This window comes from Ostrinia furnacalis, unplaced genomic scaffold (assembly GCF_004193835.3).
Source record: "Ostrinia furnacalis isolate ACB-3 unplaced genomic scaffold, ASM419383v2 OfSCF3546, whole genome shotgun sequence".
Taxonomy (NCBI): domain Eukaryota; kingdom Metazoa; phylum Arthropoda; class Insecta; order Lepidoptera; family Crambidae; genus Ostrinia; species Ostrinia furnacalis.
This window is the reverse complement of record NW_021133785.1, coordinates 822,548-845,378: the sequence shown is the minus strand read 5'-3', so window position 1 is coordinate 845,378 and position 22,831 is coordinate 822,548. Positions and strand designations below refer to the sequence as shown.

At 37.9% G+C, this 22,831-nt stretch overlaps 1 protein-coding gene across 1 annotated transcript; it reads right to left on the bottom strand.

Annotated features, from left to right (window-relative positions):
• Positions 1 to 209: 209 nt before the first annotated feature.
• On the bottom strand, positions 210 to 20,634 carry LOC114357934 (CLIP-associating protein-like). Its single transcript, XM_028311745.1, has 7 exons — positions 20,494 to 20,634; positions 7,710 to 7,837; positions 6,689 to 6,817; positions 5,330 to 5,466; positions 4,371 to 4,418; positions 2,067 to 2,195; positions 210 to 229 (listed from the first exon to the last, which is right to left on the bottom strand). Exons 1-7 carry the CDS (start codon positions 20,632 to 20,634, stop codon positions 210 to 212), a joined length of 732 nt encoding a protein of 243 aa, XP_028167546.1.
• Positions 20,635 to 22,831: the final 2,197 nt, after the last annotated feature.

Sequence of the window (22,831 nt, the reverse complement as noted above, 5' to 3'; positions counted from 1 at the left end):
TCAAACATTAGCGGAAGAATGGTGGGGCGCGTCTTCGTGGATGAAACGATCTATGACGCATAGCGATCACTCTGAGCTTTCTTTCAGGCTCCTATCTACATAGATACCTTGTTGTGCCATTTCCCCCTCTTCGGTAAGGCGTAAAATACAATATTTACATAAATTATATACTTCGACATTATTTATTCGTAACTACATCTATCTTCTGTTCAATTGCTCATTCTTGGCGCTGAAAATTCAGAAACATTACTTTTTAATCATTATAATGTTCGAATACTTAATTAACTAAATAAATATAATATGAATTAATTAAAAAGGGTCTTACTCCAAAAAGACATGCTCAAATTCGACTCAATCTCTATAGATGCAAGTTTAGGATATGGAATTGTTAAGTTTAAAGCGAATCTTGAGCTTCGTCTTAAAATTCAAGCCAAAGTAATATGCGAGTAATGTTTTTGAATTTATCAAACGGTATTTAACTGGGATATCAATACGAAATAAACTAAAACATTCACGAAGATAAACTCAAGTAGTTACTGTTAACAGAAAACTAGAGGTGGCAATATTGTCGAATATACACTCAACATCAAATAAACCGCACCTTCCGCGACGCGAACTTTAAAGATTTTTTTCTGACACAATCATAGTGCCCCAACAATATTGGTGTTATTTGAAAGCCCCATAAATATCCTTAAAGAAAAACACATTTAATTTCTTAATAAATGATTAACATAAACGCGATATACCATAAATGTAACTTGAAAAAAGTCCTCACTTTGGGTTCACCTCTGGGATCAATTAGACCAAACTTTATGGTTATAAAACCAAAAAATGATCATACGTGTCCTCTTTAACAGATGGATAGCGATTAATCCCAACTTAACAGTTTTATAGCCATAAAAGTTGGCTCAAGCGTAACTACCTATTTTTTGAAGAAGTGACTCTGGATCCTTCTAAAGACACATTTTTGGGGTAAAAAAAACCTTTCCTTTAATGAAATGAAGTTTAGAACTAGGCTTTTAAATGGTGCCAATATTGGTGGGAAGTGGGGATGCATACGTTTGAAAGTGCTTGTTGCGGGAGGTGCGATTTATTTGATGTCGAGTGTAAAGCCTGGTCCGTGAGCACGTAGAATCCCGTCCAATGACCCCAAGCTACTCATCCCTATCGCTCGCGCGTAATGAGGATCATTTCGATTTTTAGCTGTGAATGCAGATTTATAGGGCTAAGAAATCCTTAATACACAGTGCAAAAATTTTTGTTCTACGACAAAAATTGACGAAGTTATGGCCAAATTACTAAAAAAGTTCACTGAACGCCCGGCGCGGGGACGATGACGTCATTATATCCGATCCGAACCCCCCCCCCCAGGCCAGAAACTGGGTATTAGCATCATATTATGTATTATTATGTTCAATACAAACAATCATTAAGTTACACTCACCCCAACCGCGTCTCCGCATTGCATCGAATCCTATGAAAATGTGGTTTTTGGACATAGCAATACTTATTTTTCACAATTTTTATTTTTAAAAATTACTGGTCGATAGGTTACTTTATTTTGAAGAATAAATGTTATTAAAAGTTTTTTTCTAAAACTGATAGTTTAGCCGGAAAAAAATATTTTCCATCCCATTAGTACGCCGGCTGCGCTCGATTCGGATATAATGACGTCACGCGGCCTTGCGTACGTTGACTTTTAGCGGCAAAAACGGCCTATGTTTATTACTTAATATCTTCGTAAGTAATGGTCCGATTTGGATAATTCAAAAAGATATATCTTTCTTATGTCTTAAAGATTAACGTAGATACTAGTTTTATTGAATTTTCTACAACAGTACTGATCCTCATTATATTGCTGTCGCGACTGTGCGACGGGCGCCCGCAGTGAGTGTGCGAGCGCGACAGCAACATAATTACGCGCTAGCGATAAGGATGGGTAGCTTGGGGTCATTGGACAAAATTCTACGTGCTCACAGACCGGGCTTTAGATACTGTTAACAGAAAACTAGAGGTGGCAATATTCCCGAATATAGTGCACAATATTGACAGTTGACAATACTCACGCAGGCTCGCAGTGCCGGCGGCCATCTTGGCTCTACTCATGTGCGAATAGAGCGCACGGGCCCTGGCTCGCTGCGCCGCCGCCGCGTCCACCGCTGACACCGACCTGGCAGCGCCTCCGGGCGAACGCTCTGTGGATATATCGTGCGCTGATAACGAGCTATATTGACCGGGAAAAACACGCAATATTGTCCGGGAACAAACGAGCTGTATTGCTTGACGATATTGGGAAATCGTTATATTCAAATGTTGTTGCTATATTTTCGGCTGTATTGTTGTAATTCGGATATTTTCTTTAGCTCCAGGCGATCGCTCTGTCGCTCTGTGGATATATCGTGGGATGTAGGGAATAATCGAGCAATATCACCCGCCAGTATTGCTTCTTTTAAAATATTAACAATATTGCGTTAATGTGTTTTTTTATATTCAAACAAAATTGCTCGGTAATATTGCAGATATTGTATTGCACATTATTTAAACAGTTACCCCCTTACTAATAAAACTTACACGCTCGGTGATCAGTATTTTAAAGTGACGTTTAGTATGGAAATGTCATTTTAAAACAGTGATCAACAACTGTGTAACTTTTTATTAGTAAGGGGGTTAGTTTATAGCGTTCCTGAGTTTCCCTTGGAAAAGACAAAACATTGTAGGTAAGTATCGAACTCACCATGATTACGTGCAGGGATAGGATTATCAGCGTTAAATTGTGAATTCCGTCATATTATAATCTGACGTAGTTAGATTACAATCTAACTGAACCCACTGTTAGTTTACAATCTTACGCGTTATATTATAAACTGACGGAATTCACAATTTTACGTTGATGGACACAAAATTTAAATGGCATGCTGTGTAAGAATTTTATCGCAGCGTGATCGCACATTTATCACCCCGTTAAAAACTAAACGGAAGGTCTATTCAATGTCCAATGAACCTGACCTCTCATAGCGACGGGTATGTGTGAAATGGGGGGTCTCTCCTGTGAGGCCCGCCGTCTCCTAAGAGAATTGGTGCGACTAACTCCAGACACTAAGTTCTCCGTTGATGCTACGTTACCAACCATCCAAGCGGCGTGAAATGAAAGAGATATATCGTGAGTAAAGGAGAAAGAACATTTAGGACATTTTTCGTTAAACCGGTGTCGCACTACGTCGGAAGAAACTCCTTTTATTGAAGTCTGTTAAAAATACTTTTATACAACGTGTCCAAAGTCCAAAAATTTAACAATAAGCCGGCGGGCCGTAGGTTGAACATGGTCATGACTACTTTAGGTAAAATAAGTTTTTTTTTTAAATTGGACAACATTTTTCGTAAACTAGTCATGACCCTACGGCGCCGGCTTATCCTTGAATTTTGGGACACGATGTATACGCAAAATAAGTATAAAAACAAGTAGTTTTTAAGTTTAACTGTACCTATAGATTATAGATGCATACATTTTTTAATTACTGCATTTGAATCTAAAAAAAATATCATTTATCGAAATATTTTTAAATTATAGATTTTCCTTAAAACATGGTCTGCCCTTCCAAATTAGTTTTTTATTCGTGGAAAGAGTAGGAAGCATGCTTGAAGGTGTATTAGTTATCAAACCTACAAAGTGTGGCTTAGTAGCTCCAAAGTAGTAAAATCTTAATTCAAAAGGATCAGGCGAGTATCACTACTAAAGCCCGGTCTGTGAGCACGTAGAATTTGTCCAATGACCCCAAGCTACCTAGCTTGGGGTCATTGGACAAAATTCTACGTGCTCACAGACCAGACTATACGATTTTTATTACGTGAAGTCACATGTTCAACATTCAGGGGGCACTCATATACACACAAACATTACACAGGCAGTAATCAATATTTTAATTAAGTGATTTAATAGCAGCAGTAGGTCAAATTATTTCATCATTTCTAATTTAAAAAATGCATGCGTATTTTCAATGTCATTTCTGTTGTAAAGTCGCAATTAATATTAATTAATATACATACATAAATAATTAGATTTCATACTATACTTTCTTTCCTAAGTTATTCGGTAAAGTAACTAAAGATTCGTAAATCTTTGCAACGGTATTTTTTTACACTTTTATAACTTATATTTCACACACACACCATTCACACAACTTTTGGAAGGACCGATCATGTTTTAAAATCTAAAAATCAATTTCGAATAATAAAACCTCTTTGGAATGTAAACATTTATTGGAATAAGTTCTGGAATTGGCTAGTCTTAACATGGACTATGTATAGGTGTAAATAAACTTTATATAATATAAATCTTGTAAATAATATAAGTTTAGTTTAGTTATACATACCTGAGACGCTGGCAGATGGACTTCGAGGGCTGGTGATGGCTCTCCTTTCTATGAAAAAGGAGAAAAGATTTGTAAATAGACTAAACAAATAGTTTATTCAGTACATAGGCCCTTTCCAGGGCGCTTATACACGTCCCAAATATAGCTTGCCCTACCACCACTTCGGGACAACATATGGGCTGGTGGACTATTCCTACCGCTGCAACTCCTGTGTAGCCAGGATCTACAGCTTGACCGCCAACAACCCAACCAGTGAAGGTCAAGTTACCTATGTCTAATGGTTCAAAGGCAATAAATACATTTTTTTATTTATTTAAAGTTTGTCCCGGGGGAAAGTAAGTTAAACTGGCATTGAACCCGCAACGAAATTATTAGGAGGAGTTCGAAGTTCCTGTTACTAGCAAATGGCTCCAACTGTTTATGAATGAGACATTGACTTATGTCACGATAGTACTTATTATAAAAACTTGATACTGTGCGCGTCGTGACTAAATCTTATCGATTATTTTAGACATCAACAAATTTTGACCCGTAAAATAGATAAAATTGCACAATAAAAGCGGTTTCGGTAAGCTACCTTCCCTTGAAGAAACGTGTTTAATATCATTTCTGGACCTTATGGCTATCATCATCATTTCAGCCATAGGACGTCCACTGCTGAACATAGGCCTCCCCCAATGCTTTCCATGTTGATCGATTGGTAGCGGCCTGCGTCCAGCGCCTTCCTGCTACCTTTATGATGTCGTCGGTCCACCTTGTAGGTGACGTCCCACGCTGCGTTTTCCGATACGCGGTCTCCACTCCAGAACCTTGCTGTCCCATCGGCCGTCAGTTCTGCGTACTATGTGCCCTGCCCATTGCCACTTTGGTTCGTTTACGGATCTCCTCATTTCTGATTCGATCTCGAAAATAAACACATTATCTTAGTTCGGCCAAATTCGCGATTAAACGATTATTACCTGTCCCGACATGGTGCAGGCTGTCCACGCTGCCGATATTCCTTTCTCTTTCTATCTGCTTCTGAGCTGCGATGTCTAGCTTCGCGAACAACTGCTCGGCTTCGTCGGGGAACTGTCGCTTGTAGGCCCAGTACGCTCTGAGGGTAGAGAGAAAAAATTACAAAGGTACATCATACAAATAGGTACAGTAACTCGATTCCATTTCGTTAAAATGTCGGTAAACATAACATTTGCATGCTATTGTTGATGGCTAGATAGGTGATTTTATTTTGTTGTTTTCGATCTTCTGTTCACCTTATAAAAAGACAAATAAATATTTCTATTTCATACAACGCATAAAGGATTTCTCACATTGGATGCGTTCTGCGGTCAGGTCATAGTGAATGACCGCTGAACGCATCCAGTGTTACAAATGCTTTAAGGTCGAAAATTACAATTGTGACGCGCCCCAGGACGCATCGACAGCCCTAGCACCGAGCGCGGAGATTTTGACAACCCTACGGCTGCGCGGCCGCACGCCGCACGGACCGAGCTAATATAAGAGACGGCGGCGACCGCGGGCGCCTAGCATTCGCTCGGGAGCCATTGCAACAACCAGACGTTCGCGCGCGCGTCTACGGTTAATTGCGCAAGAGTCCCTAGCGAATAGCTGCCCTCACTGTTCCCACTAACTTGGCTTGACTCGATACCTCGTTTACCTCCGCGGAGCCATAAAGCTTCGTGTTGCTGTTGAAACGTTCTATCGTTGATAGCTGCCTATTCACGTCCTTACCCGAGCTAATTGGACCACGTCCTACCCCCCTAGTTATAAGTATCCAAACTAACACTCGCTAAACCTCGCACAGGGCGCCGCCCCTCTCGCGGATACGTAAACTAGTTTCGGGACGCGAACCGGGCGCGTCGTCATTCCTCTCGTTGTAATTAGTAAATTGTGATATAACTCGTAAAGTACTTGTAAACTTGCTCATTATTAAATAATAGTAATTTAGAGTCAGTGAAACTAGAATAAGTAAACCATTGTGGAACTTGAATTATTATTGATTGTGCGTTTCCTTGGTCGAATATCCCTGTAGGCATCCTGGATAGGTACACATCCCTCATCGCAGAAGGCGAACTGGGACTTAGTACTAAACAGCGGGGTGTCAGACCGAGCTAGCTAAGACGCCCCGTTGCACAATTATTGTCTAAATATAATGCTGTTAACCGTCAATCACGTTGACCTGCCTAGATAAAATATTTTGTAGCATTTAGTAGCAGTGCTGTTGGCTTCTTCAAACCTTGTTGACTCTTTGATAGCTCTCGTAATTTATAGCACTTTAAATTAGACCTTAGGTTACTAACAATTAGAGTTCAAATTACCTCCGTCCAAAGGTCCTCGCAGTGCTGTCAGCGTCAACACAGGCTCGTCGAATAGCATCTCTGACGACTTGCGCTTGTTTGTCCACAATAGATGGGTTCCAGTTTTCTAGGAGGAGCACTAGTACTTCGCTGTAAGAGATAGAGAGAAAGTTGTTAATATTTTGGTCTGATACCGAATTAGTAAGGTTCATACTTTTTGTCTCGCTTGCGCATATTTAGCAAGACCGAGATAGCTAGTGTATTCGACATTTGAACAGTTACCTTCTATCTATACTAATATTAGAAAGAGGTTAAGTTTGTGATTTCGTCCGATTTTGAATTACTAATAGAAAATTATTTTAGCAATAGAAAGCCACATCATTATTTTGTGGATGTCAATAGACAATGTCATCAAATAGACAATATCGTTCATGCAAAACGAGAACATCACAATTATAAAAATCGCTAAAATGACCTTTAGACACCAAACACGTGTAAATTAAATTATTTAGTGCGATGGCCAAGTCAATAATTTATGTAAAACGTTAAAGATTTCCTGGCCTGGACTTGGTATTACCTACTGGTCGAAAATGGCCTGAATTGTTTCGAGAAAAGGATGGTACGGCCGTGTTGCTTTTTTGCTCGACTTGGTGGGAGCACTGCCGTGCCCCCAGATTGTCAGAATTTTTGTTTCTAAAGTTTTCGATAGAGAGCTCTAATTTCGTTCGCGAATTGTCTATTTTGCGTGAAATTCAATATGCATTATCCCGAAAATATACCTTTCTGTGACTAAACGAAATTCAGGCGGGCGAAGCCACAGAAAAAGCTAGCAAATAGAGTTTGAACAAAATCAAAAATATTTATTCAGTTTGGACCACAAGTGGCACTCATGAACGTCAAATATAGCAAACAATAAAAAGAAACATATTGTAACATCTACCTTGTTGTATTGCCTTGTCTCGGTGAATAATTGATCTTTTATCTTTTTTTATCTTTGAAAAGGTAGCCCTTATGGGGCACTTTACTGGGGAACGGTTCTCACCTGAGCGTGGAGCGGATTTCTTTAGACTTGTTTGTGGTCTGGTTGGTCACGATGACTGGTATGAGGCGCGGCGAGTGCACGTATGACACTATGTAGCGAACGCACACCGTGCCCGCGGATGACACCACCTGGTTAGAAAAGATGTTTGATTTATTAGAAAAACATTGCCTTTAAGTTTAGAAAGAGAGCCGGCGACTATGTGAAACGATTTTTAGGTAATATAAGGCTTGGTTCCACCAAGGCGAGGCGGAGAAGAGATGTGAAAATAATGAAATCCGATTGGTTATTCAAAACCGCTCCGTCTAGGTGGAAACCGGGCCTTAGGGCTATATTTCACCGGGACACCATGGCGGCGCAACCAGTCGCCGCTACCAACAAAATGTATGCAGCTTTGCGCAACCAAACGGACACCAGGTGAGTAACTCTCTATAGAGCTGTATACATTTTGTTGGTAGCCGCGACTGGTTGCGCCGCCATGGTGTCCCGGTGAAATATAGCCTTTAGACTACATTTTTGTTGCAAGATATCCTTTATGCAAAAACCGGGGGAATGAGCATTGGAAAAATCGCATCTTTGGTGTTGTTTTTAGCAACAAAACAATATCAAGGTGTAAAATCAAAATGTTTATTAGTATGTAGGCTTTCCAAGGCACTTGCACAAGTAAAACTGCTCTTGCATAAATAAACAATTTGATTTGATTCCATGTAAACACGTTCCAAATATAACTTGCTACCACCACTTTGGGAAAACATATGGACCAGTGTCGAAAAGAAGTGGCGGAAGAAAACTTACACGCTCGTTGAACAGTGTTATAAAGTGACGTTTAGTATGGAAATGTCATTTTAAAACAGTGTTTAACAACTATGTAACTTTTTATTAGTAAGGGGTCAGTCAGTAAAGTTTGATCTGCCGTCGTCGGTTCGTTCTTAGAAGTGTGGCGACATCTATCGACACGCCACTACAGACTACCACAGATGGAATAGAAAATCGAGATGGTATACAACTNTGTAGTTTGTTTTATTGTGTACCATATAAATCACTTTTTTTTAACCTGAGAACCTTGAGAAGACTAGGAGAAGAAATTGAAGACCACGGAAATTATATACTGCATTACAAAGGAGAAACACCAGGGCAATTCGGTGTTGGATTTTTGATAAAGAAGAAATATACCGAACGAATCGAGGAATTGAAAGGCATATCCGAGAGAATAGCACTACTCAACATCAAACTTCCAGTACAAAATAGCAGAGATGAATTATGGTCAATCATCCAGGTTTACTCGCCAACCGAAGCAGACAAAAAACAAGATATAAACAAAATAGAAGAATTCTACCAAAAATTGCAAAGTACTGTTGACACTGCTCACAAAAATATAATAATAATGGGTGATTTTAATGGACAAATTGGGGAATTACAAAGTGGCGAAGAGTACACTGTAGGAAGACACGGTAATGGTAACAGGAGCAAAAATGGACAAAGATTGGTTAACTTCGGTTTAGAAAACAAACTAAGTATCCTGAATAGTTTCTTCAAAAAGAAAAAGAACAAGAAATGGACGTGGACCTCTCCAAACGGACTCTTTAAAAATGAAATAGATTACATCATGACCAATAAACCTAAAGTCTTTAAAAATCTATCAATTTTACACAATTTAAATTTTAACTCGGACCATAAAATGGTCCGTGCTACGTTAAGAGGATCATATACAAAGAAAAGTCGAAGGCTACACACTGAATCGGTTCCCTACGTGAGCATTAAAAATAACGCAGAGATAAAAAACAGTCTAAAGAAAATTCTAGAGAGAAGAGAAGAAAAGGAATATAATAAGTCAATTGAGGTGACATACTGCGAGTTTGTAAATACTCTCAAAACTGAAGCTCGAAAAGTGTCTACAAATAATAAAGCCATACTATCTGCCGAAACAATTAAATTACTCACAGAAAGAAAATTACTTTTAAAAGACAAGAAAAATAATGAAACACGGAAAGAGATCGCGGAAATAAGCAAAGATATCAACAAAAGTATAAGAAAAGATAGAAAGCAAAAAAGAGAAAATACTTTCCAATATCATATAAAGAAAACTGGCGGAGTAAAGAAAGCGTTCAAAGAATTAGAATCCAAAAAGAACTGGATGCCAAACATGAAAGATAAAAAAGGAAGAAGTACTGCAAAAAGATCAGATATATTAAATATTGCTACCGAATATTATAGAGAGCTGTACAAAAGCAAAAATAGCAAACTTACTACGGCTATGACAGAAAACACGCAAGATACTGAACCTATACCACCAATTCTAAAAGAAGAAACAGAAAGAGCAATTACTACGCAGAAGCTAGGAAAAGCACCTGGTCCTGATCAAATCACCAATGAACTTCTTAAAATATCCATGCCAGTAATCGTCCCGAAATTAACTGATTTGTTCAACGAAATCTTAACAGCAGAAGTTATCCCAGAAGATTGGACGAAATCAATGATAGTTTTGCTGCACAAAAAAGGAGACAAAGGAGATATTAACAATTACAGACCAATAAGCTTAATGTCTAATATATATAAAGTATTTTCTAAAATAATATTGTCTAGATTAACTAACACGCTTGATGAAAACCAGCCAAAGGAGCAGGCTGGATTTAGGAGCAACTTCTCGACCATTGACCACATACACGTCCTACGCCAGATACTTCAGAAATACAGGGAATACAACAAAATATACTACTTGGGTTTCGTGGATTTCAACAAGGCATTTGATTCCCTTGAACACCACTACATNAATAAAAATAAAAAAACAAGTTTCTTGATCTGGAGCTTCTGGAAGCGTACGTTAATTTTCATCTTTACATGTTTTTGAGTAAAAGGAGAATTCTTCTTTCGATGTTCAATCGAAGTGATAAGAAGAAAATTTAAAAAGAATTCCTTTTTTTTAACTGAAAGAATCTTAAGCTGTAACTTAGCGTTTAAACTCAATTAATGGTGGTCTCTGAATATCATTAGCAATCAGTTTCTCAAAACTTTAAAAGGACCTTAAGATTTTGGTCTATAAAATGACAATATGCATAGTTTCTTTTGCTGTCTCTACACCATACCATGAGAATTAATTTCGTATGTAAAAAAGTGAAATGAGAGTGGGGCTTACTCGGCGGCGTCAAAAATCCCTCGCTCGGCTTGTTTAGCTAAGCAATGGTTTAAATTTAATCACGCGATTATTCATTAGAGGGACGAAAAGATGGACGAAATAAACAGTTAGATAGATACCTACACAAGTAATAATATTGTACTAATAGGTAGGTAGGTACTTAGTCGAAACTATTTTGTGAAATGTTTTAAAATTCTGAAAGGAGTTTTGGGAGAATAAACTTAAAATTGTACAGATTTATTAATTAATTACTATAGGTACACTCTGTTTACATCTGACGAAAAATTATCGCGAAAAGCGCTTAGGCAAAGTACCTACGGAAAAAACCTAGTGTAAGGGATTGTTCCCACACAGTGACATCCCGTTTTTTGCAGGAATCTGTTTAGTAGTACACGTGGTTTATGACTTGAATAGTGAATACAAGAACTAGGTATCTAGTTGTCCACGAAAGTTTAAAAAATATTACCGGTCTATTGATATGATTAAGTAGGTATTTCATAATAAGTATACAAAAACAATACTTACCTTCTTACCCTTCTTTTAACGGGCGTGTAGAAGTAATCCTTTACAACAATTACGAAAATTGGTAGTTAGCACCATTATCGACGCACCATCAAAACTCGAACCGTAATGCGCGTTCATGGTCCCAAATTGATTTTTTGTTAAACGTTCAATTACTTGATAATACAGCCACATACAGCACACACTGTAAGGTTATTCTTGTTGAGTGAAATTCAATTTGTTAAGGGTCCTACGTGTGTTAAATCAAATCAAATCAAAACTCTTTTATTTGCGAACATAAAATATGCGTTACTTTTAGGACAACCAAGGCAAGTTTAAGCTTTCAGCTATCATATAAACAAGATTAGGTGGACCGACGATCTGGTAAAGGTCGCGGGAAGAGCCTGGATGCGGGCAGCACAGGACCGTTCATTGTGGAAAACCTTGGGAGAGGCCTTTGTCCAGCAGTGGACGTCATTTGGCTGAACCGAACGAACGAACGAATAAACAAGATTAAACTGCTATTGATATTTTGAGATTTAAGATTTGAATATGAACTTAGTTACTTTATTTCATCCAGAGATTAACGATAAACGTCTTCAAAACGCCCTAAAATCACATAGTGCAAGTGGGACTGGCGGTTCACGGTGCTCAAGGAATTAGAGCGTGCCCAGACAAACATTTTGAAAACCCAGGACAGACTGTCGTGGCGCCTCAGAACAAGAAGAGTCGACCCCAAATAATGGGAAAAATGGGTAGGGAAAAAAAGAAGAAGCAAGTTGGTCCAAACTACTAACAGACTCTTAAATGAGAAATTTCGATAATTTATTAAATTGTTGTGTTAAATTAGAGTAATAATGTTAACTTGACTGAAGTGAAGGCACAGTTTATACGAGTAACAGGATTGCATTATGGTCTCAAAGCTATTTCATAAAAAATGATAATTTACAATTAGTATTTTTACTTCAGACATATTGTTATAGGTATTTGGGTAAAGGTAATTGGTGCAAAAGTTGCAATTCAGCTAATAAAAAGCTTAAGTTTGAATTTGAATTAAGGCTTAAAGAGTTTGTGCTTTGAATCATAAAGTTACATGCGTTTAATGAATTTAAATTTTCTTTTTTAATTATTTTAACTGAAAGATTATTATTTATATTTATGAATTCACGAATATTTTGAACGAGTAATATTTAACTTATTTTTACTGTAGAATTTTTAAACCCGTGTCAGATAACCGTAACGTTGGATAGAGAACTGTCAAATTCAGGTACAAAATTATTTGTGAATTTTTTATTTACTTTCCTGTAATCTGTGTCTATTAAAACAATAAAAATATTGTAGGTACTATACTAGTATTATATTAATTGTGATACTATGTAGGGATCAAACCTGCGAAACAGGTTCTTTAGGTGATTTTGGGTTCAATGTTTGATTATAGAATTATTATTTTAAAAGGGAAATGTTATTGCAACTGACACTATAATGTTGATAATGTCGTATCATAGTCATAATCTTAGTGTAGAGCAAGATATAAAAATGTAAGGATTTTAAGCCCTACAAACAAATAAGCGCTTCTTATGATATTAGAATGTCTACATAGCCTTGGCGTAGATAAAATAGAACAGTCGACAAAAAAAAACAACAATACAAAATAACAACAGCTAGGAATTTGCTTGCGAGAACTAGTGACCAGGTATTTTAACCCTTAAAATACTAGCAGGTCTTATGCTACCGCTTAGGGTTCCACGGGTTAACAAATCTTTCATTTCTAATGTAATTTAGTAATTTGTCTAGCCCAATTAATACATTGCCTGGAAGCATTATCTCTTAGTCAATCACTAGACAGTTTCGTAAGTGAACAACATGTTCTTTATTTATTTGTAATTCACAGCTAGGAAGCTTATTTTGGCTTGCATCTCATCTCTTGGAAAGTGATGATTAGGCCGAAGGTGGAAGCGAACTTCTCTGGAATCCTCAAGAGGACTGGCTACCTTATCTCCAACTACCTTCAACAATGCTGTTAACATTGTTGTACCTACATTTTGATTGTACAGACGTAGTGGCTGTTTTATCTCTCCTGTGTCCATAATCTCACGTGGGAACCACAAAATAGACTTATCAGACCACAGATTAAGTATTCCAAAACACGTACAGAATAATCGGATTAATTTTTTAATCAACCGAAAAGATTCGGGACTTCGACGTGAAAATAAAAAACTTCGGACATATTCGAAAGTGCGTAGGTTTTCCGATTACACCTTGATTGTTTAAGCTGATAGATTTCGAAGAAATAATTAGTTTCTGATCCAGAGATTTCACAAGACTGCCAGATCTGATGTGACTTAAATTAATTAGTTTCTGCCTACACAAAATATCAGTTTCCTTAGTAACATGAAGTAATTAAAAAAAAGGATCGGGAGTTGCATCTTAAAGGTTCAATGGCAGTTTTTAAATCAGATCGAAAACTTATCAGTAGGCCCTTTCCAGGGGACTTGTATAAGTCCAAAATATAGCAAGCCCTACCACCACTTCGTGACAACATATGGGCTGGTGCTGAGAAGAAGTGGCGGAAGAATCTCAGTCACCTTTGTCAGCTTTAGACAACTCTCTCCCGGGACAAACTTGATTTCGTTGGGTTTTTATTCGCGGTCAAGCTGCAGATCCTGGCTACACAGGAGTTGCAGTGGTGGGAACGAGAGGTGGGAATAGTCACGTAGTTGCATTACAACTAAATTCTTAAAATTCTGCCACTGTCTCTGAAACTCAGCGGTCAGAGCAGACGCATGGCGATTGAAAGGTCGTGGGTTAGATTCCTACCTCACACAGTCGTTTTTTTTGTTCTTAAGAAAGAAGTACTGAAGTTGTAGGACGCTGTTTCATTATAATGTACTTAGTTGCTTTGTGTCGTTTTTAATGATTGAGGTCTATGTAAATGATAATTAATAGGTGATTTTGAAAGATTGTTCTCCCAAGTGCTTGTAGATTTAACACCGTTCTAGAGAGTTCAATTAAGTTTCTTGGTATGTTCGGTTAATTTAACAGTTTAGTTATTGTTTGGCATTTAAAGCAATTACCGAAAAGCTATTAAACTTGCAAATGGCACTTGCGCTTGTGTTTATGACTTAACTCACTTTATGTATGATATGGAGATACCTTTAGGTTGTATGTATATGTGAGAAGTTCCTATAAGATACAGTAATGCGGATTTACCCCCGTATTCACAAACGATGCTTGCTTAAGTAAAGCAGCAAATCGAACGCAAAGCGTTGAAAAGGACTCTATGATTGGTTCGTGTGTCACCCTATACGTCCAGTTCTACGCTCACTGTGAGTATCGTACCTCATAGTAATGTGTTGTGAATACGGGGCTAAAGGCGTTATAGAATATTTATTAATTTATACAGGATGGTTTTGAGTCGAAAAAGATTGAAAGTTTATTGCCTTAATTGCTAACTTGCGAGTAGATAACTTCTTAGTTGAACTGCAAATTGAAAGATCTGGATCTCAGAAAGTATAGGTTAAAGATTCACAAATTCGATCGGCGAACTCAAATGGACTGCTAAACTGTAAGCGGTCAGACAACCGAAACAGTTAGCGGACAATTAACCGGAAAGTTTGTCAGCTGGCAACAGGAGTTCGGAAACTTACGAACTTTCAGAGAACGGCAGTTTTATTCATACTACACGTTGGTCCCGACTTTGTTTGCACTGGAAATACGACTGTGAAGGTATTTTGAAACTTTAGAATTGGGTTTTTGACACATCAATCAATTAATATGTCATTTTCAACCTTCGCGGAAAACGCAGCGTAGGACGTCCACCCACAAGGTGGACCGACGACATCATAAAGGTAGCAGGAAGGCGCTGGACGCAGGCCGCGACCAACCGGGCAACATGGAAAGCGTTGGGGGAGGACTGAACATAATCAGCAGAAGACGTCCTATGGCTGAGATGATGATGATGATGATTTCAACCCTTGACGTGAAGAGAGGGGCGTTATCTGTTTGATGTTGATGAACCGATTTTGAATACAGCTTGTTAAATAATAATAACTATTACCGTAATATCTACTACACATACCTACCATACGATTTTATTTGGCGATAAGAATTTATGACATCACTGTTTTATTTAAAGGAGCTTGAAAAGCAACTAGGAAGAAAATTTTGCAGCTGTTTAAAAATTAAGTAGTTTTATTAGGCTGATAACAAAAAGACCTTTTCTCTCTCTAAACTCAAAGGTCTTTTATCCAAGCCAAAGCTAGATTACATCTACATTGATAAAAATCAGCGATCCCAAACAAATCGATTCCTATAATATACACACAAATTGATAGAGACGTGATTATTCTTGCCCAGTTCACACGAACTACAAAGTTGACGTGCGTTGTGGCTATAAAAGGCATTTAAATGTAAATATTTATGTTAAGAAATCAGTTAGGTTTTAACTAAAATATGGAGACTGCGCGGTAGAGGTGGCAGAGGCCCAAGTCATGAGCGGGGAAACCTCTCTGCCGATAAAGCGTAGAGCTTGTTTCAGAGTGTTCAGAAACGCGCGAAAATAGCACGATTTCTGGGTGGTATAAACGGGACTATTCCCACCTCTCGTTTCCACCGCTGCAACCCCTGTGTAGCCAGGATATACAGCTTGATAGCCAATAAAACCCAACCAGTGTAGGCCAAGATTGTCCCGGGGGAAAGTTAAACTGTCATTGGACCCGCAACGAAATTAATCAGAAGAAATTTCTGGGTGGTTCTCATTGGCGAGGCACTGAGGCGGTAACCGTCCGGTTACGTTTTGATGCAAATGTACGAAAACTGCACATATAAGCCTGCAAAAAGTGATGAATGCGCGAAATTGTGGATAGTAGACCGTTAAATTGGACTCGTTTCTCAAAAGACACATTTGTTTCCCATTTGGTATGGACCATGCAATATCAGCAGTTTGTTCTTTCTCTTTCTTTTAGTAATACGCTTTAATCAAGTCAATAGGTAAATGCTTGAAGCAGAAGAGATAGATAATTAGCTACCATTGTCTCCACTGCTCGATGGACCGATGACCTCAAAAGAAAACTGGCATCATTTTCACTACAAATTTTTCCCCCAACGAACACGATCTGCCGCTTTTTCATCCAGCTGCTGCCAGTTCTCTTTTGAAGTCATCGGTCCATGATGAGATGCAGGATGAGGAAAGGTTTGAAATATAAATTCCATAGCCTCTACAACTCTCATTGTCTATGCCTTACGCCATAGAGCAAAGAGGACGTGCTTGTCTCTGGCCGATCGTGCAGGAAAAAATACCGATCCAATTTCATTACGCGGCCATTTTACGTCCTACCCACATACAGGGTGGTTTCATTAGCCTATTCGCTTTAAGGGAGCTCTTTCTAGGTATCTCTATTAATATTGCAAATGGGATCTTCTTTTGCTGAATTGGAATCTAAGATAGGTATTTTCTTTGACTTTGAAGACTGGCATCAGCTTAATGATGTTAGTACTGAAGCTTTTTGCCATTGTAAAAATAATTTAGGACGTAAGTAACTTATTTGCTGGACAATTTTATTTGATCTGAATATAAAAGGTACCTAGTAAATTAAAACCTACTTACTAATTAATTAATAGACTTACGAGCACAAATTTTCTCTATTTTTATATTTGTTTATGTATGTAAAGTCTAGTCTAAATAAATTGGACTCGAGTCGGATTGTTAAGTTATTTATTTACTTAAGTTCACAAACGATGCCTGCTTAAGTGATGCAGCAAATCGAACGCGTCCACGCGCACTGTGAGACCTCATAGTAATGTTTGTGAATACGGGCGTATGTCCCTTAACAGTGGTAGGGTTAATATTGGGACGTGTAAAAGTGCTTTTTGAAAGCCTATTTTCAAAAATAAATGAGTTTTATGAGTTTTTTTATGTGAGTTTTTCAACGCTGTGCGTTCGATTTGCTGCTTCACATTGCAAGCATCGTTTGTGATACGGGTGTCAGCATTTTTCGTTGTTATAGATAGTGGTCGGTAAATGGAGTGACACTATAGAGCTGGTAGAAAATAAGGTAAACCAAGTCAATAAAATTCGATGTTATAAGGAGTTTGTCGTTAAATCGAGTGACGTTATAAAGAATTTACAGTTTATTTAAAACTAATATTATCATGTCAAGTGAATACTCATATCAAACGAAAACATAGCGTATCTAAAACGAATTAGACAATCTTCCACCCTGTATAAAGTTTATAGAGCAATATAAAATTTTATAGCCTACAGGACCCGTATCGCATGCATTAAGATGCACTTCGACGCATCTACGAATGCATTTGGTTGTTTATTTGTTATATTACCCTGTATTTGGTTTCTTAGTTCTTCATTAAAGTTTGTTTAACGCATAGGTTTTTTTTAACTCTATAAGGGCAGAATTAAAATAACAAGAGAGTTAAGGGTTGTGTTGGATTCCCCTATTTACCAAGAGGGTATTCCAAAGGCTTTTATAGCACCATTCGCAGTCATCATTATCATCATTTCAGCCACATGACACTGAACATAGGCCTCCCCCACTGATTTTCACATCGCCCGGTTGGTAACGGCCTGCATCCAGCGCCTTCCTGCTACCTTTATGAGATGGTCGGTCCACCTTGTGGGTAGAAATCCCACACTGCGTTTAACAAAGGATGTGAATGCTTTCCATCATAGGACAGCTTTTCTAGTGGTAAAGCAAAATAGGTAATATAATAGATGCTTTGGCAATCGGCTTCTCGGAATACTTAGGCTGGATTGCACGGTTGGACCATCTTACTTTAACTTTGACAAACATAAAAAATCTGTCAAACTCCATACAAAAAACACCGGTTATCGTAAAGTTACGGTCAAAGTTAGGTGGTGCAACTCAGCCTTAGAAGTAAAATCTATACTAATAATAATATTATAAAGCTGAAGAGTTTGTTTGTTTACTTGAACGCGCTAATCTCCGGAACTACTGGTCTGATTTGAAAAATTCTTTCAGTGTTAGATAGCCCATTTATAGAGGAAGGCTATAAGCTATACAACATCACGCTACGATCAATAGGAGCAGAGCAATAATAAAAATGTTGCGAAAACGGGTTTTCACGCGTACGAAGTCGCGGGCACAGCTAGTATTTAAATAAAGAGCTCACACGTTCTTAAAAAGATCGAAAACTTGTGTTAAGGCTTTTAACCCCCTATTAGTGCTCATCATGTCCCTATCTGATTGGTGTCCGTCTCACCATCAATCTCGCCAACGCTGGCAGGTTTATACGTTCGCGTAATGTAACATAATGTCGTAAAGTGTAAAAGATTTATTAATCGCCATGTAAATTATTGGGATCATGCGAAACGCTCGCTTTGTTTAGAATGTAGTCGGGAAAAGTGAAGCAGGGTGAATCTGACAGGAATAAAGAATTTTTCAGTGTAAGGCCCGATTCGATCAAACTTGAATCCGAGAATAACTGCTGGTATAACTGGCACATTGACATTTTCAGTATGGGAAATATCAAAATGATAAGTTTATTCTGAGATTAATATTTACTCTTGTTTGGTCGAATACACCCTAAATAGCACAACATTAACACACGTGTAATGTAATGCACAGTTTTTCACATAACCCTCCTACAGCCACGGGACAAAAATGTATGCCATATAGACAACATAGCTTAGTTAATGAAAAAAAAATCAATATTGAATATTTTCTGATTCGTTTTTGTTGGTTCTGTATTGTTAATGATGTAGGGCTAGGGAATGCGTGGGATTCGAAAAACTTCACATTAGTAAAAGATATTTCCCTATACCTTTACTTACTTTTTTACATAATATTCTCTACGCTTTAAATTGATTTTGTAGATCTAACATATAGTTGTTAGCGGGGATTGGTTGCGCTGAAATATTGTCTCGGTGAAAAAGATGCCAAAAGAAAACTGAAGGATTTTCTGCATTTTCAATAACGTTCATGAGAAAGTACCTAGATGTCAAAAGTATCATACTAGCACGTCATATTATAGGCCTATAAGAGAAGACTAAAAAAATAACAAGATGGGCGTTTTCACAGCTCAAGCTGAAAAAGGTTATTTAACCCTTCTCTACTCGATGCACCATTTTCGCGCGTCATAATGGGTCGGTAATGAACTGTTAGCCGGCAAGTAAATAATTAGCCGGTCCCGGCGACCGATTCTGTGATTACCCGCCGCTTTTTATGGCCGCGCCCGATTTAGGTTTTTATCCTTTGTACAATTGCGAGCAAAGAGTTGGTACTACTAACTTTAAATAAACTTTTGATGTAATGTTTGCTGAGGAATGTTCAAATGTGATTTTTAGAAACTAAAATATTAGTTTTTAATTAAAAATAAAGGCATAAATTACCTAAGATTTGAATAAATACCAAGTTAATTTGAAAACGATTGGCTAATTTAAGCGACTTTATTTATTTAGTAAGTAATTGTCTTCATTTTAGGCAATTTTTTTACATCCCAAATAAAAATAAATACTAAATAGTAGGTTTGAAAAAAACACATAATGCAATGCAATGCAATGTACCCGTTAAAATTTTCCTCACCAATTTCGGAAGCGAATCGTCTACAATATTCTTAAGTTAAATACGACATGAGCCGATTATCTTGTCCGGCAGTGTTTTAATTTTAAACGCTCTTTTAGAGCTCGTTGCGGCCAATAAAAGTTTTTTTTATTGTTTTTTGTTTGTGTCGTAATGGGTTGAGGCTGTGAGACGGCCATATAACTGTTACTATCCTGATATTAAGTAAAGTATCAATAAAGGAATAAATCTGTCGTTGATCCTTTTTTGATTGAGTTAATCCGCTGATGACAGTTAATTTGGTTGAAGACTCTTTGGGTTTTGGATTCTATGTCTATCTGCCCTGTAAGTGCCTATTCACCCTCGCCTTGAAAAGGCCCGGATTATAGTTTTCGGGAAAGACAGCAGCAGGCAACAAATTCCAGTCCCTAGCTGTTCGCATTATAAAAGAGTCATCGAAACGCTTAGTGCGAGCTGGTGGAATGTCAACAATATAGGGATGGTACGCTAACCTGCGTCTGGTTCCCCGATGATGGAGGGAGCTGGTGGAATTAATTCGTGTAATTTTTTCGCACATTCTCCGAAGTGTAGCCTGTGGAAAACCGATAGGGATGCCTACTTTACGGCGATGGTCAAGTTCCTGGAACGCCGCTTCAACAAGGGTGGGGCTGTCGATAAGTCTTCTGGCACGCCTTTCCACTGATTCAGCAGCCAAATGTTTCTTGGCAGAGCCGTCCCAGAGGTGGCAGCAGTATTCCATGCAAGGTCGGATCTGTGTTTTATAAAGCCATAGGACGTCCAGTGCTGAACATAGGTCTCCCCCAATGATTTCCATAATGACCGGTTGGTAGCGGGCCTGCATCCAGCACCTTCCCCAACTTTTATGACCTTCGGGTCCAATGATAGTTTAATTTCCCGGGACAAACTGGACCTTCACTGGTTGGGTTTCTATTGCGGTCAAGTTGTAGATCCTGTCTACAGAGAAGTTGCAGCGGTGGGAACGAGAGGTGGGAATAGTCCCGTACCTCTATGACCTAAGTAGTGATGAATTGCCCTTTAGGTCACAATTTTTTTCATCAATTAATAAGGCTTTCTGTATCAGAATGAAATTTACACGGGCGAAGTCGCGGGCAAAAGCTAATAAGTTATTTTTTTAGTTCTTTTTCCAGAAAGTAATCAAATATTTTAAAGTTTAATCATAAAAACGCCTAATCGATAGGTATTTGCGATTGCAAAAGCCCTCAATGCCATCACTCACGTTACAGATTGGAAAAGTTGGTTTTTAATAAAACCCGAATTAAGCGGACTCCATTTTGTTAGTGACGAAATGAGTTTTTGTCCCTTCAAGTTTTTTGCCGACTGTTGAAATTGTTTTAATGCCATGCCCCACCATGCCCTGCGGTTGGGATCGAGTAGGGTGGAAGCGAAGCTATGGTGAAAGATATTTAAAGTGCCCTAAGCCACAGACCCTGTAGGCCAGCTATCTAAGGCAGAAGAGACATAAGTCGCACGTTCGTTAGTTCCAGCCAAGTAAAAAAACTCATAAAAATTCATAAAACTGTTTTATTTTTGCAAATAGGCTTTTAAAAAGCACTTTTTTACGTCCCAGTATTAACCCTGCCACTGCTTCAGGACAATAAATGGGCCAGTGCTGAGAAGAAGTAGCGCAAGAAACTCAGTCACTATTGTCAGCCTCCTTTAAAATATACATAATTATAAGTATTGATGTGAGATAGACAGTTATACATTCCAAACATTTTTATCTTTTACATACCTAATCATCAACTTTATAGTAGCCCTTTTTCATTAAGATGACATCTGGTGAATAAAGTATATGAACAACGAACGGTCCTGCGCTGCCCGTCAAATAGACCCCACCTCCATTTTAGGGTTATTTGCAACAATTTCAAACCATCGCTTAGCTCTCACTGGAGACTCTCCTTGTCCAAAGCACCGTCTGTTCTGCGGCGAAGTAAATTGTGTTCAAATCAAACAAAAGTACAGAATTTAAGTTCAAATTGTAGTTGTTCTGAAATATGCGTCCACCCGATATTAAATGCTTTTAAGTTCCGGTAAGCTTTACGTAGTTTAAGCTTAAGAAAGTTATTTTAAGTTTAATTTCATTGGTTACTAGGTTTTGCTCGAGTGAATTTAGTCCCATTTTAAAAAGTATTCTATGTTATTATTTCTCTGGATCTCAAACTATATGCCAAGTTTCATCTAAGTAAATTGGTTCAAGGATAGGTATAGATATGACTTTAACTGTTCCGCCTTAATCACTGAAATCTAAAAATTACTTAGATATTTTAGATTATTGAAGTATCAACCGAAAACTAGCAACAGTGGTTCCGAACTAAAATCTCTCTAATAGATGTTTACAATAATAAATAGTTAGGTACTTGTTTGGAATATCAGAGAAGGCTAACGCCCGTATTCACAAACATTACTATGAGGTCTCACAGTGCGCGTGGAAGCACAGGGTGACACACGAACCAATCACCGAGCCCTATTCAACGCTGTGCGTTCGATTTGCTGCTTCACTTAAGCAAGCATCGTTTGTGAATACGGGCGTAAGATAATAAAGAAACTTAGTCGGCAGTTTTGTAGAATGTCGCCTTAATCAGACATGAAGCATACACATACACTTAAAGTACATGTAGCGGTATATCAAGCTAAACTCTAGCTTCTTATATCATTGTAATAAGAGTCATTTTGTAATAAAAATATAGTCTGATAAACTGTGGACTGTACTTAATTTATTGTTATAGTCCCGAAATAAGGACTAAATCACCAAACTTAGGAGCCAGACCAGACTAATGTCCTGAAACGACTGCTAAGTTAATTTTATTGACAATGTTGGAATTCTACAAAACACAATAATATAATATACTACTTATATGTTTATACTACCTTTTGCCCACGACTTTGCTTGAGTTAATTTCGTTCTATTACAGAAA

Coding starts and splice junctions, on each gene's coding strand:
- LOC114357934 (XM_028311745.1), bottom strand. CDS start 20,634: ATGGAATACTGCTGCCACCTCTGGGACGGCTCTGCCAAGAAACATTTG. Junction 2,196..4,370: donor TCCATCTGCCAGCGTCTCAG/GTATGTATAACT, acceptor ATATATCCACAG/AGCGTTCGCCCGGAGGCGCT. Junction 230..2,066: donor CGCCGGCACTGCGAGCCTGC/GTGAGTATTGTC, acceptor CTGAATTTTCAG/CGCCAAGAATGAGCAATTGA.